Below are 15,713 nucleotides of genomic sequence, written 5' to 3' on the forward strand. Positions count from 1 at the left end.
TTATCTTTATGAAACATGCCCTTCATAATTTGCCATTAAGTGAGAAATTAAAAAAAATCAACATAAATCTTACATAAAGGTTACTTAACTAAATGTTGGTACTATAAATATTGTAAATGCATTATGCACTAATTTAGCAGTCACACCGTACACTACATAAAGCCGAAATGATAAGGGGACCAGGCCAGCTTTTCCTAGAATATAGAGCTCTTGTGTTATATTGTGGGAAGCTCACGATAAAACGGTTACGGAGGTTTGGTGTGAGGTTTCATGAACATTCTTTTCATTCAGGCTTTTATGCTACAATTCACCATTCGCCACAGACATTCTTTCCAGTTCAAATGTAGGTCTAAACCTACAAGAGCTGTCTTGTGAAGCGATTATTCTTTATAAAAAATATTTTTATCATTATTATTTATAGAAAAGGGATATAAGGAAAAAAACTGAAGTTTTCTGACTATGATTTTTTTGACATTCAAACATGCTCCTTTTTAAAGTTAGATTTTCTGACATAATGTTCTCAGGCCTCAAAATATTCTGGGCACAAGAAAAAAAGAAAAAGAAAAAGAATCAAATTAGCCTCAGAATATTTTTCTCTTCAAACGTCCACCTATTCCCTTCACTCCCTCCACTGTTCCCAATGTTTTGCTTCAAATAGGCTGTAGCTGTGAATTTTTGTAAAAAGAGAATCAAACCTAACAGAACAGTATGGTCCAAAAGTTAGCTAACATTAATCTCCAAGATAAATGATTTAAAAAAAATTCTATTCTTTGAAGGTCCCTAGTATTCCAAAAGTGTAGCATTTTGCTATATTACATGTACTAGAGTATACATTTACCTGCAAAATAACTCCTTGCCTATTGTGGCTTTAATGCTCCCAAATGTGTCGGATGGGGTTAGATAACAGTACATTTTTGAGAAGATTGGAGGACATAGTACTCTCACAGAGGTCATAGCAGCTCTTTCTTGATTTGCAGAAAATGTTTTAAATAGATAATGTGGACTCTTCATTAGACACTTAAATTTTAAAAACAACCTAGGGAATTTTTATTTTTTGAAACATTTAAAATTATGCCTTTTTTCTTGAAAATGTGTGGCTCTGAAATGGAAGTTTGGTTTTATATAGAGAGGCTTAAGTACAAATTTTTCTTTTTTTATTTAAAATCTGTTTATTATTAATGCACAAAAAATGTTTGCTTTGAAAATATTAAATTTTACAAAACAGTTTAGTTGTAAGCCTAGTAGTTATTTTTAATGTCATTTCCAAAGCACTTTAAAAATTCAATTTTTTTGGCCTTTAGTATGCTTCTTTTTAACCTGACAAATAACATAGTTTCAAGAAAGCATTATTATTTATAAAGCATATTATAGGTTAATAGTTGACCTATGTTTCCCTACTGAATCAAATTAACATGCAATATTCTAAAGACACTAACATTAGGATTTTCCCTGCACGTAAAAATACAATACATTGTGAAGCCTTTAGATGGAGACAGAGTTCAAATAAACATGAGAATTCCTTTCACAGTGCTTTGTGTAAGTATAAAAATGAACATTTAAGAATACTGAGAAGGAAATACAAGAAGAAATTCATTTAATTGCTTAGACTGTTTATAGAATTTATATTTAGCCTTTCTTAATGGAAGGGGTTTTTCTGCATATTAAGCTGACACTTAAAAAAAATAAAAGGTTACATGCTTTTAGCCAGTAAAGTGAATTCACTGTCCTTGCACCTTATAGCAAAGCATATTATTCTGCAAATAAGAATGCTGCTGTTGATGATGCAGAATACAGGCTGTATGTAATCAGTGACATGCATCAAAAGTCATCTGATAGCCACATTAAAGCCACATTTCCTATTAAGAATCAGACTAAATTACAACACGACACTTCCCAGAATGAGCCAAGGAAATGCATTCTGTAAGAAGAAATAATTGTATTTGAGTGTCTGTAAAAAATCAGGAAGTCTTTTAGCAGTAAGTAATAATGCTTTTCTTTTTAGTCTGTCTTCGTTCGTATTGCAATATATTCAGCCTCACTGGCAAGTCTATCACACTAATTATTATTACATCTAGTGGTTCAGTTATCTTGATGACTACTGTGGCTGAAATACTCCAAGGTCACATTCTTAATAGCGTGAATCAAACTAAGCAGCCATCATACATGCAGTTGCTTTTGAGATATACTAGATGAAACAGTATACCCCAGACTTGTTTATGGGTCATATTATCCTTTCAAACATGGAGTAAGTTACATGTACAGTTTAATTGCACTTCATTTTGCAAAAGTTTCTTCTCAAAAATCTTGTGAGGAGCAGGTGTCCTGTTGTGAAAATGACAGCACAGCTCTCCTGTAGTGATATTATTGACCACAAAAGCCTTCAGCCCAACCTCCACTGCTTTCAAGTGATCCGAAATAATCTAAGTAATTAGATGCATCTTCTCAGTCCATAGACTTTCAGTGATTTCATATGATACTTACACATGTAATAAATCCATTGGCACACAAATGCGTGTTCTGCTTGGTTTGCGCACACAGAAAATGGTAAAAATGAACTCCAGACCATGCTGAAAAATACTGCTGTCCCCAAATTTTTCTGTATCTCTAGGGTGGAAATAGGCATTTAGTTTGTTATGTATCCAAGTAGCATCTGTACACATTTGAATGTTCTATGAATATGAAATTAAATATGAAACGTCTTTCTTTTGTGACAATTTTCATTCTTTAATTTTTGAACATCACAGTTGCACATCTGGACAGCAGTGATTTCTTCTTTAATTTAAATGTGTTGCATTTATATAGACTGTGTTTGAGTAAAGCAGTTTAAATTGTGCAACTATTCATTCTGAACATAGCAAAACATCTACTTAATTCAAAGATTATTTCTGAGGAAAAAAGTAAACATACGAAAGACACTAGTTTGTATCAGCTTTGGCTCCAGAGCGTTTTTGGCTTTGTGGTACTCAAAATAAGGGTAACATAACCAATATATTTTTGGTTCCTTTTTGTTTAAATAGAAATAAATGAATGGAAGGCTTTATCCCTGGGAAAATCATAATATGAAGTGTTTTAAGAATTATTTGTGGAACTTTTTAACCCCCTCTTGTCACTTTAGTTTTAAAACATGCACCCTAAATTGATATTAAAAAGCAGTAAGTAGTATCCACTGTTCCATGATGATTTTAATAATGAAGCTTACCTGAATTCACTTTTCTTCATCTTTTCACTGTCTTGGTCTTTCTTTTCTCCATCCTTTGGTCTCCTCATTTATGCATCCTTGTCTGGTGGAATAACTATACATATGTTGTCATATTTTTATTCAGATTACTAACATCATTATAAACATTTTCAGCCAAGTAAAACTGTATTTCCTTGCAAATCATTAAGTGTTTAGTTGTATTGAATTATAATAAAAAGTCAGAATTTAAAAGAGCTTCTATATCACAATATAAAATATATATTCGATTCAGCAGATAAAATTGTGCTCCATTTTGAAAATAGATTTTGAAGTGTACAGTCACATATTATATTTAATATGTTAATGACAAATGTTCAGCCAATATGGAATAGGAAAGAAGAAATATTATGCTTTTTAAAATAATGTTATCTACTTATTCTTGGGCTGTTATGTAGCTGGCATGCTGTATTGGGGGCTGTCTACATGTGTTTTTTGAAATGTCATCTTTATTAGTATTACATTCAAAGGATAGTACCAAGAATCAGTTTCTTTCGAGACCTTCCTCCAGTGTGTGGCATATAAGTCTGTGACGAGCGACATTACAGAAGGTCATGTCACTTCTAACTGCTTGCATTACATCTTTCTGATTTCCCTAGTGCCCTTCCTTTGTTTGATTAATACTACTTGCTTTCAAGCAAGGTATCAGAAAGCATAATTTGGAAAGAGAATTCTAGAGCCGATCTAAGATATTCCCCCTCAAGAAAAAAGAAGAAGAAAAAAAAAAACTTTGTAAAAATATATGTTTTCTAACAATGCCTTTTTTCATCAGTCTTCATTTTTTTTTTCCTCAAGGAAATACAACATATGTATTGTTATTCAATTGCTGACAAATGTTTGGGCAAGTGGACTTTGTGTACTTGAAAACAAAACTAAGTAATCCTTCTTTGGTTTTATTTGAAGAGGGCAGAGCTGGAATTTGACACTAGGACTCTTTTTTTTTTTTAATTTGTTTTCCTTAGTTAAGTGTTAAACTCCAGTACTCTCTTTCTAAATAGTAGGTGTTATTTGAGTTCTCTGGGAAAGGTTGCAGTTTTGTGCCATCACTAAATGCACTTCAGTGACATATACAGCTTGTTTTTAAACGCTCTCAGAGTGCAGCTTCTGTATTCACTGCATTTGACCAAGGCTCACATCTTAAAGCACAGCCCAGCTTCTGAGGCACTCTTGGCCTTCGGAGCTATCTATTATTTCATTTGACCATTAAAGCCTGAAAATTAGTTGTGAAATCATTATTTTAATTGGGAATCTTTAGCCACGCCTCTACCTGTGCCCTTCTATGTTTTTAGTGTCAGTGAAATAGAAACCGGAATTTTGTATGTCATTAGGAACAGAATATTTTGCCCAGGAAAAAAATATATATAGTTTAATTTCCAAAAATTAATGTTTAAAATATGAAATTGATGTTTTTTTTAAATAGCTAACATTTTTGAGTACTTACTTCAATACAGGAACTATGCTAAGCACTTTAAAAACATTATCTCATTGGATCCTTAATCAACACATAGGATATGTGCTATTATCTCCATTTTCCTTAAGTGTCACCTGAGCAAAATGTAATAGCGTGATACATTCTGAAACAGCTAAAAGGCATCAACAGGAAACCATCTATATTATAAATCCTCACTTGTAGATGTTTATGATGTAACATTAAAAAGGCACTGGAGGAGGGGGAAGCCCTCACTAGAGTGCTAAAACACAACACAAAAGCCTCTCGCTAACACAACACTTTTCTGCCAAATGTACAAGCAAATGGTTCTATTGGGTGGTTCTGGCTGCACGTTTGTGGAGCAATTGTGCGTAGCCAATTACCCACTTGTGAGGGGTAAGCACAGTTTGGGTTTCACAAATGAAGAGCCTGATTCTGTAGACCTCTTTTAGTCATTCCTGAACATAGGATGTGGATCAGCTGACTTGTAACATGTGCAAATTAAACTATTGGTTCTTTTTATGGTTCAATAATATTTTGAATTTTTAAAAATCAACTTGAAGATAGTGACGATCTCCAAATCCTAAAACAAGGGTTAAATATTCATGGTTTGTATTTCCAGGCAAATATTTGAAGGCATTTTGAATATTTACTTTTATTTATCTACATCATTGATTAGGCATAAATCTTTCCAGGCAAGCTAGTTTAGTTCTGCGAGATACATGATAGGCACTTTACCAAAAAGTGTGTTCAAAGATATGAAGAATAGATGATGCATTCATCTGTTCACTCTATCAACAGCTTATTTCTTGAACACTCACTATGCACTATGCAATCTGCTAGGCACAACCCAATACCATTCTAGCACCTGCAATATGATAAGTACTGAAGAGGAGAGACATGGAATGTACATCCTTAACAATAACTTGTGAAAATATTCTTGGCGTTAATGCACAGGAGTAGAAGTATAGTATTCATTTGATTTTCCGTGACATAGTTGATAAATGATTTTGCATGGATAATTTTAGCAAAAAAAATTACTTAATCTAATGGATATCATATCATCATATGTTATATTTAAAGTTGGATACTTTAAATATATACAATTTTTAATTAAAACAATAAAATAGATAATGACCAAGCTTAAAAAAATGCTTAATCTAAACCTAAAATTTTAAACATTTTATTAGAGATACAAAATTATAATCATTTAAGGACTTGTGAGGATTAGGTGTTTTTTTGTTTTGTTTTGTTTTGTTTTGTTTTCCCCAACTGAGTAGGAGTTGAAAACTCACTATCTGCTATCCAACAATCTGGGTTTGAGTTCTGGTTCAGCTACTTGCTGTGTTAGGTGAATTCCTTTGATGCAACACAATGGACTGAAATATTGTGGCTGCTTTTCCTATTTAAACCCCCATCACATATAGCCCAATTTGGAATAGCCTGGCATATAGCACCTCAATTATATGTTGTTACTATTGTTGTGTGTATACTTATGATGTGACTACTTCAACATTTCAGGAAATTAAAACTCAACATGAAAAATTATCTGGTAGTCCCCGTTTAAATTCTACTGGGTTATAAGTCTGTTGAGGGCTGACATGATTATAGATGAATTATTTGTGTTATTGATTTTGTATTTCCACATTACCTAACACTGTGTTTCTTGGACAAAGGGGGTTATCATAGATGCCTATGGAGTGTCTGAATATAGTTATAGAGGGAAAGTCTAGAATGCTTCTTTCTTGCTGAAGCTGAATTGCTTTATATATTCCCAAAATAAGTGTAAACTCTCACTAGATATTGGAAACAGCACATTGTACCACTGTAGCTCTTTTGAAATACTGAACATCCGAATGAAAAACCACAAAATTCTACCATATAAAATAGAAGATTTAAAGTATGACATTAAATTAGGAACACTCTCACAGGTCGTCAGATGCTTTGGAGCATATATTGGTTCATAAGAACTGGAGGTTTGTGTTTAGGCTATTTTTTTTAATTAGTTAATGCTTTTAGAATATTTGAGAAAAATTGTTAGACTGCGAGTCCTGAGATGTTTTCTCGGTTTATGTAACTCTTTGCATAATACAATCTTAGTTATTGAAATTTTCTCTCAATAACTAAGCATTTTCCTTTCTGTATGATAAAGCCCCATGAAAGAATGCCTGCCTACCTCTGTCTTCTAAAGTTATGAGTTCTGGGAGAAAGGTTTAAAAATATTTGATAACCATGCTTCTTTCGAGTTTATTCAGAGATACAGAAATGAACTATATAAAAAAAGTACAAATGCCACAAGAATGAGACATTGTATCAAGTGGCATAAATAAAATCATAAGTTGGCATTTACCCGAATACTAACCCTCTCAACTTTTTTTTTAAATTTTTGGTTTCCATGGAGGTGTGTGTGTGTGTGTGTGTGTGTGTGTGTGTGTGTATAAAACCATAACACAACACCTGAAACACCTGAAGTCCCATTTGTAATGGCTTCAGTTATATATGGATCAAGACAAGGGGAAATTACTGGACAAATCCAAAATAACTATTCCATTCTGCTGAACTAGGTAAATTAGGAGCCATTAGAAAACACATGCATGCATATCTGTCTACAGATGATAAACTTTCGATTATTGAATACATTTATAATTTTCTCTCAATAATAATGACCATTCTCATAATGTAATCCTTGTGTAAAATCAGAGATTTAAAATTAGCATTTTAGGTAATCTACAAAATCAAAAAGGCAATACAGAAATTGTCAAGAGTTGACATTTATACATAAGAATTGAAATTGGAGCCATGGATGATATTGTTAGCTTTATACCATAGACCATCAGCCTGAATCAATGAACAGAGATAGTTTTTTTTTTTTATCATAGGGTTTGGTGAAAAGTAAATTAGAGCAGGGCTGTTTTCTGCTTAGTTATCTAGCTCCAAATTTAAAGTGTCTGATTGATAGAGACAGCAGAGTAGGTAAAAAAGAAATTTCCTGGTTTAAAGCATCCCTGAAATTAATGTTCATTTACCTTATGCATATTTCAAATTCTTTAAGTTGTCACAGAATATTGCACACAAATAGGGCTCCCCTGACTGGGATTCAGTTCCCTGGTTTTAATCAATTAAAGGCATAGCATTTTCCTCATCCCTATCTCTAGATCAAAGTCCCTCTCGGTGTATCTGTTTCAAATGTTAATAAAGTTTTCATTTCCAAAAGGTTCAAAATGACAGAACAAAATTCTCTCCTTTAAGAGCATGAAAACGACTTCTGTTTCTGTCTGCAGGTAGTGGAGGACATGCTAGAGGACGAGGAAGAAGAAGATGACAAAGATGACAAGGTAATTATCTTTCCCAGCACTTGGGTACCTGGGGATGGGGAAATGTAGACGTGACACTGTTTTCACAGACAGTTAAAAAAGGAGTTGAAGTGTTTGAGTCCAGAAAATTGGACAGTGCTGTTTATCATCCTAACAATGCCACTGTATGTTGCAAAGAGGGAGAGAGGGCTATAAATCCTCTTCGCTTTTGTCCAGAGCTGGGTCAAATATTTTTCTGCCAGGAACAAAAAAAATAATTCAGCTTGTCTGGAAGTTGATAGCTCTCGTGAAGATAACGGCAGTGACAACTGTTTGTGAAGGGCAAAAATTTGTCCTATCTTGAGTATTACAAATCGGGCTACACTTTGGGGGAAGAGAGGAGAGAAAAAATAGCAGGCTGTATGAGTTGAACATGGATATTGTCATCTGTAATTTTCAAAGAATTGCTCAGCAAAAGAACCCATGCTCCGGAGGGCATTTAAATAATCCCAGGGCTCCCTGCCCTATGCCTAGACTTGACTTGGAGTTGTCAAAGAGCCTGTTCAAAGAGGCTCAATTTTCGATGGCTGGTTGGCTTGGGGATAGTGACCACAGTAAATAACAGCTAGTTTCTGGTACTGCTTGGATTGGCTGTCTCCTGGGGAGAGGGCACAACTGGAGGGAGGAATTATTATAGAATGATCTGGCAATGCTTCAGCAGCACCTGGGATCAGAAGAACAGTTTTCTATGGCAAGCAGGATAGTGAGGCTGCTTTATCATCATCCTTGGGCATTTCTAGACCTCAAATCTAAAAATTCCTGGGGTGACATTGGGAGTGGGGAGAGAGATTGTCATTCATTATTTCTACATTGTTCGGCATGTGAAACCAGATTTTTGACCTTCACCAAAATCTATCTGAATCCTGTTATAGTGAAGCAGTGAAATTTTTTGAAGAAAGGAGAAAAGCAGTGTATCTTAATGTATGCCCTTGACCTTTGATTCCAGTAGAGATGTACAGTTATATTCCAGTGTAAGAATTTGTGTGCTGGGAGCGAGCATTGGAAATGTCAAAAAAAAAATTTGCAGTGATTGGTTAACCTCACAAATGATTTTTTTCCTCATATTCAATGCTAAAAGGAAAATGGTGACACACGCACGCACGCACACACACACACACACACACACACACTTTCTCCCTTCTAATGCTATTTCACATACTTTAAATTGATAGAGCTTTTATGTGAAATTTTTCTTCTATACATCATTTAGTCATTAGCGACATCATCAAACGTAAACCAACAAAATCCCCTTCCTGCAAAAACACATATGTGTTTGTTTTTAATGTTAAATAACATGAGCATACACTTCTGGCAATAAATGATATGATTTATTGTTAAGGTCAGTTGTAGAGCTGTAGAGAGCTTGTATTTTAACTCAACATGCCAGCTCTGAATCATCATTTCTCTGCTGATAAACACTGAGCTGCCATCCATTTATGGCCATTTTCCCTTGCTTGTTGCTGCTTTATTATTAAAGCTACCATAAAGATCCGTTCTGGCAGCGGGCGTTTCCTCAGAAATGTTAATAAATTGAAACCCTTAGTGAAGTCTAGTACTTCAGTGTCCCTGCTTGTAGTCAACGGTATTTTTTTTTTTTAGCCAGTTAGTTTGTACTCTAGTCTATACCACTGATCTCCACTTTATGGTCTTTTTTTTTTTTTAATATAGAGGATGTTAGTGGTGGGAAACCCATAGCAAACCTGATTAACCAGCTCATCAAAACATAGATGTCAAGTAGAACATTCGTGGTGAAAACAACACCAGATCTCAGGAGTAGCATCTTTGTAATCTAGTGTTTGGTTGTCTGAAATTGACACCCCCTTTCTAACACATTTTCAGATCTAGTTACCAAAGTCGTTTGAAAGGGAGTGCTTAAATTACTGTGTGAATTCAACTGTATTCCTCTGTGCAGGATGCCAACAAACAGTGTGTTTTCCATATGAAAGGATTCTGAGCTGATTTTCCTAAACCCAGCCCTTTATTTGAGTGATATATAAGGAAGTTTTTCTTTTTCACTCGTAAAGCAACTGATAGCATAAAAATCATATCTGAACAAAAAGAAAATCTCAAATGTAACAATTTACAATAGATGTTTGGGGCTTACATAAATAGAGAGAAGAATCTTGGAGTGGATGTTTTGAAATATAAAGTTTTTAGTATAAAAAATGGAAATACAAAGGATCCTTCCAATTTCTATTTACCAGCTTTCATCTCTTGACTGGCTCTTGCAGTGGTAAATGTTGTAAGTCTTGGCCATCAGTGTGTCTGAGTGGGAGAAGGGTAATTTCCTACTTTAAAAAATTCATTGGTTCCTCTATTTAAAGTTTGTGTATAGAGTCATGCATAATGGAATTTCATGAGAAAACAAATGTGTTTTTTGCCATACGAGCAGGTACTGACCTCTAGCTCTCATTATTTCTCTGTTTTCTCATATGGTATAATAGTGGGGTCAGGTCAGTGGGTCCTCTTATAGGATAAAAGTAAAAAAGATTAATAAATGTGCCAAAGCCTCACTTTAATTGAACCTGAAGCATATGTTGCAAGTATGTAAAATATGTCCCAGATGTTTCACCAGGGCTAGTGTCTTGGCTTTCCCTGATTACCACAAGGCAGCTATTAGTCCTATAACCTTTGGACTTGGGGGTAAATGGGGTATTACGTGGCACAGAATGAAAGCACCTGTTTTCCATTCAGCAAAGACCCCTGGCAGGCTTTGCCTAAGCCTATCCATATGTTTTCACTTAGCAGATTGTTGGGCGATTATGAAAAGTGTCTTTCTTTAGAGCCAGCATTGATATTAGTCACTCACAATGAAAGAGCAAGTCATTGGCTACTTGACAAGGTCCGTGTGGGCATAAACTGAAGTCGTTTATTTCATTTGAGCTTGGCGTGTTTTCCCTCAACATAATTATATAGACGGTATAAGACATTGAAGCAAAGATTATAATTATTTAACACAGTATTTTTGTAATCACTTTTCTTTACTGCTGACTTGAGAACCCTGGAAAACTTTGGTTAAAGTTGGTAAAAGCTAACTCATGATGTACCTGGATCCCCAGATCTTGAAGACTTGCACATTACGGCCTTTTGAATATTTTTGTGTGAGGTCTTCCTTCTTGCTTTACAGCTAACCAGTATTCAGGTGAGGGTTCGTGATCCTGAGACTCATCCTTCATTCCAGAATCCATTGATATTTGCTTAACTCTAAAATGAGATGGTTTGTCTCTTAATCCAATTGCATGGTTTTCACAAAAGTAGAGAACATGGATTTTAAATGGTGCATCTTGGTTATGAATCATGAACTCATTAATATTTTCACTTATCTGCATTACGTAGTTAGTACTGTGTTAAGCTGTCCTGGAGATGAAAGTTTCCCTGTATTAAATGTTAGAAAGACATACTGCATTCTCAGTTCCCTTTGCTGTGAGCATTTTCTCAGCCCTCAACCACGAAGTCACAGTTTGATCTGATTTTTGACCTGATACCAAATTCTGCCTTTGTGGCTATTAGAATAGCTTCATAAGTAAGGCTTAGCTCAATTACCTAGGTGGAGCTATCAACAAGCCATATAATAGTGTGTTTTTCACTATGTTTTATATAATACAGTGGTCAATCTGCATAATCTAGACATCTAATTAATGAAGATCGGCTTTCGTTTTGTAGCTTAAAACGTTTAGGCATGCTTCCCATGGTGTGTCCTACCCCCGTAATAGGCTCCAGCTGCAATATCAGGAAGCAGAAGATAGAACGCAGGTTTTCCTCAGGAAAAGCACGGACTCAAATGCATGGCAGTCTAGTAATGTTTATTGGTAAAAGATATTAAAATATCCAGGCATTTATGCCTACATTGCTTCTCCTTTTTGCTTCAACCGTTATGTCAAGGTTACTGTGTATCAAGGTAACTAGATGCAGTGAATAAAACATATCTGAGTAACTTCAAAATACACAGATTGTTTGCTTTAATTTCAAAATCTGTGTTTTCCAGTTTGATCCTCCAGCCCTAAGCATGTATATAATATACACGGAATGCATATGTCTCTGCGTCTCAAATCAACTGTGAGGGAGAAAAAAAAAAGATAACTCTGATACGTGATATGAGAGAAGAGTTTAATCTGACAATAAGGCATTTCCTGGTTATAGTCAATGAAATAACTACATGGTGGAGAAACAGATCAAAGCTTTGGAGAAAGGCAGGGACAGAGGAGACAAGAAAAATAATTCTTAAAAAAAAATCCTAACTCACATTTAATTGTCATACCATTGTATCAGTTCATCTGTTTTCTAATGCTACATAACAAATTACCACAAACTTAAAGTCTTAAAACAATACACATTGATTAGCTCTCAGTTCAGAAGGTCAGAAGTCCAGGCATGGCCCAACTTCAGTTCTTTGCTCAGAGTCTCACACTTAAGGTGTCAGTGAAGCTGAATTCTCATCTACAGGCTCTGCAGGAGAACCCACTTCCAAGCTCATTCAGTTTGTTGCTAAAACTCATTTCCTTGCAGTTGGAAGACTGAAGTCCTTGTTTTCTTGTTCACTTTTCATTCTTAATGGCCATTTCCGTGGCCCCTTCCAACTTCATATCCATCAGTGGAGAATTCCCCTTGTGTCAAATCTCTCTCATACTTCAAAACTTTCTTCAGGAAGAGCGTAGTCACTTTTAAGGGCTCACCTGATTAGGCCAGGCCCACCAAAGATAATCTATCTTTTTAAAAGTCAGCTAGTTATACCACATAACATAAGCTAATCATGGCAACGACTATCCTATCATATTCCTAAGTTCCTCACACATAAGGGAAGTGGATTATATATACAGGAAATATATATTAGGAGATGGGAATCTTGGTAGCCATCTCATAAGTCTGCTTACTACAACCATCTAGACCCACCTGTGCTTTAGAACAAAAATGGAACAGTCTTTGTGTTCCTTGAATATATTTATTGCTAGGCTGTGATATAACTACCCTACAGTAAATGAATAAGGAAAGCCTGCCTGCTTCGACATGTCCTTTCAAAGATTATAAGGAAACCTCACACCAGAGGTATGAACTGAGGTATATTTTACTGTCACAGTATTGTATGTTCCACTTGCTTATTATCTAATTCTGCTCTCGGGTGAGTGGTGCTGGGGCATGCAGTGAGCCCAACAGCTCTTTCCCCTTTTCTTTTTTTGGGGAGAAGAGCAAATAAGAATAAAATTGCCAAAAAATAGGGATGGGTCCATTTCTCCTTTTGGAAACCTGTCGGTGCTTAGACAGACTGAGCTGACAGCCCACTGACCTCGAGACAGTGGAAACACTCTCTACATAATCTAGAATCACAGCAACATTAAAGTTGGAGGGTACCTAACATAGGCGTCAAAAGTCCACCTCGCTGCCCATTTGCCGTCTGTCTCCTGGAAGACTATAGGCATTCTGCCTGCACACGCACAGTTCACATCCCCATTCTGCCCTCTGCTAGTGCTGCCCCTGCATAGTTCTTGGGCCAGAGCCCATTTGCCACACCTGGCTGGGTCCCCAGGGAGAGGATTACAGTACTGTGACTCTGACTGGGGCATCCGGGGAAGTTTCCAGGAGAACTGGGATTTGATTGGTAGGTGGTGTGAACCAGCTTCCATAGCAGAAGTCTGGGATTAAGGGTCTCTGGCACCAGACACGCTGTTGTTTTTCATCCCAGGACTCCCTCGGCAGGCCAGTAAAACTCACGAGATCCTGTGAGACCCACCTTCCTCTGAGCGACCCCTGACTGACAGCACATCCCAGCACATCCTCTCTGGGCCCCTCCTAGTTCACCTCATTTTAAAATGAGGAAACGGGGGTTCAGCCAAACTTAAGTGAATTGCCAAAGATGATATAGACAACAAGTGGCAGAGCCAAGGTTAATACTCAGATTTTCCAAGTTTGGCATCTTTACCCTTCCTTAAGACTAGGTTTTTTCAGGGGGGTGAAATTGCAGATGCATGTTACCTCAGGCATGAACTTCAAATATTGTATTTTGGTAGCACAATCAGGGAGCATACTATTTTTCCCAGCTAAGAGCTGTTTGCTTCTGGTTTCCACTTCTCACTGTTCTCCTGCACTTTCAGCCTTCTCCACCATACCAATTAAGGGGGTCTGTGATTGACAGGATAATAGCTCCTCAAAGATGTCCCTGTCCTAATCCCTGGAACCTGTGAATATGTTACACTACATGACACAGAGGCATTGAAGTAGCAGATGGGATGAAGATTGCTAATCAGCTGACCTTACAGTAGGGAGATGACCCTGGATTATTTGAGTGGGCCCAATGTAGCAAGTACCCTTAAAAGTGGAAGAGGCCAGGGCCGTCTGAGTGGTGCGTTGGTTAAGAGCTGGCTTGGGACGCCAGAGGGCCCTGGTTCAGATCCCACATATGAGGGCCAGTGACACTGCCCTCTACAGCTAAGATGCTGAACAACAGCTCAACCTGGAGCTAGGCCGCCGTGAGTCGCTGGCGACGGTGTAGGCTGCAGCCTCTGTGGCAGTGGGTTGCCATGGGCTACCGTGTGTAGCCAGCAGCCAGCGTGAGCGGCCAGCAGCCGCTGTGAGCAGCCGTCCAGAAGCCGGCAACTGATCTGACTCGCCCGGGAAGAGTGCAATGATGGTGCCAACTTGGGCCAGTGAAGCAACGTCCTCCGCAACTAGACTGAAGAACAAAAGGACAGCAACTTGTCTGTTCCTATCCCCCCCAATTTCCCAATAAAGATCTTTAAAAAAAAAAAAAAAAAAAAAAGTGGAAGAGGCCATCAGCGTGTGATGGCCACCTGCACAGCTATGGACAAAACCAACACTCAGGACAGTCGAGTACTGCTCGTCCAGTGGTCACCTGGCACGCACAAGCCAGGTACCTAGAGGGTCCCAGAGGGGACTGAGTGGGAGATTAGAAAAGAAAGCAAGTAGAAAAGAAAGACACAGAGATAAAAAGCTGGGATCAGGAGGGACACTCTGCCGCGGGTGGCAGAGAGTGACACTGTTTATTGATGACACTCAGGTTATATAGAGGAAGCAATTTCCTCTTTGTAGGGATCAATTCCCTTAAAGCATAGGGGATTTTGGCAGGGGGTTTTGGGGAATGGGGAACCAATTTCCCTTGTGTAAAGTTTCGGAGGTCTGGAGAAACAATTTCTTCCAGCAACAAGTTACATCAAGCACAGCATAGACCAATGGTATTTTCTAAGCAAGGTTAAACTGAGGCAAATAGAAACTGTCAACAAGTCCATGATGGAAAGTCCCAAAGCACAGAATCCATATTAGGAGGGTGCTTTTCCGAGGGCCCGGTGGTTTCAGTTCCAGGGGACTTCTGTTTTTCCATGGCACAGGAGATGAGCTGGCCATTGCTGGGTCAGATGTCTCTCCAGTAGTTCCCTTTTTGCTGCTCACCCAACATGGAGGCCTGCAACTTTCTCAGCTTGCAGCCTCACTGCTCTCAAATGGCTCCCAACACAGGACCTTCAGGGCAAGAAGGAAGAGCTACTGAAAAATCTGGCTGACCTGAATTGAAGGTGGAGTTCTCCCATCAGTATGTCGCCGAAGTGAAAGGCGGCACAAGGTCCAAACTCTTCAAGATCTGAGCTATCTGCAAGTCCGTCGCCCTTGTTCCCACCGTCATTAATCAGACTCAGAAAGAGAACCTCAGGAAGTTTTACAAGCCCTGGGATATATAGCCCAAGAAAGTGTG

General features: G+C 37.4%; 1 protein-coding gene across 1 annotated transcript in view; it reads left to right on the forward strand.

Annotated features, from left to right (window-relative positions):
* The window catches only part of MCTP1 (multiple C2 and transmembrane domain containing 1), a 282,291-nt gene that overhangs the window by 175,358 nt on the left and 91,220 nt on the right, over nt 1-15,713 (forward strand). The window contains 1 exon segment of the mRNA XM_019655912.1: nt 7,946-7,999. Coding sequence (XP_019511457.1) covers nt 7,946-7,999 — 54 coding nt within the window.

This window comes from Hipposideros armiger, unplaced genomic scaffold (assembly GCF_001890085.2).
Source record: "Hipposideros armiger isolate ML-2016 unplaced genomic scaffold, ASM189008v1 scaffold_252, whole genome shotgun sequence".
Lineage (NCBI taxonomy): Eukaryota > Metazoa > Chordata > Mammalia > Chiroptera > Hipposideridae > Hipposideros > Hipposideros armiger.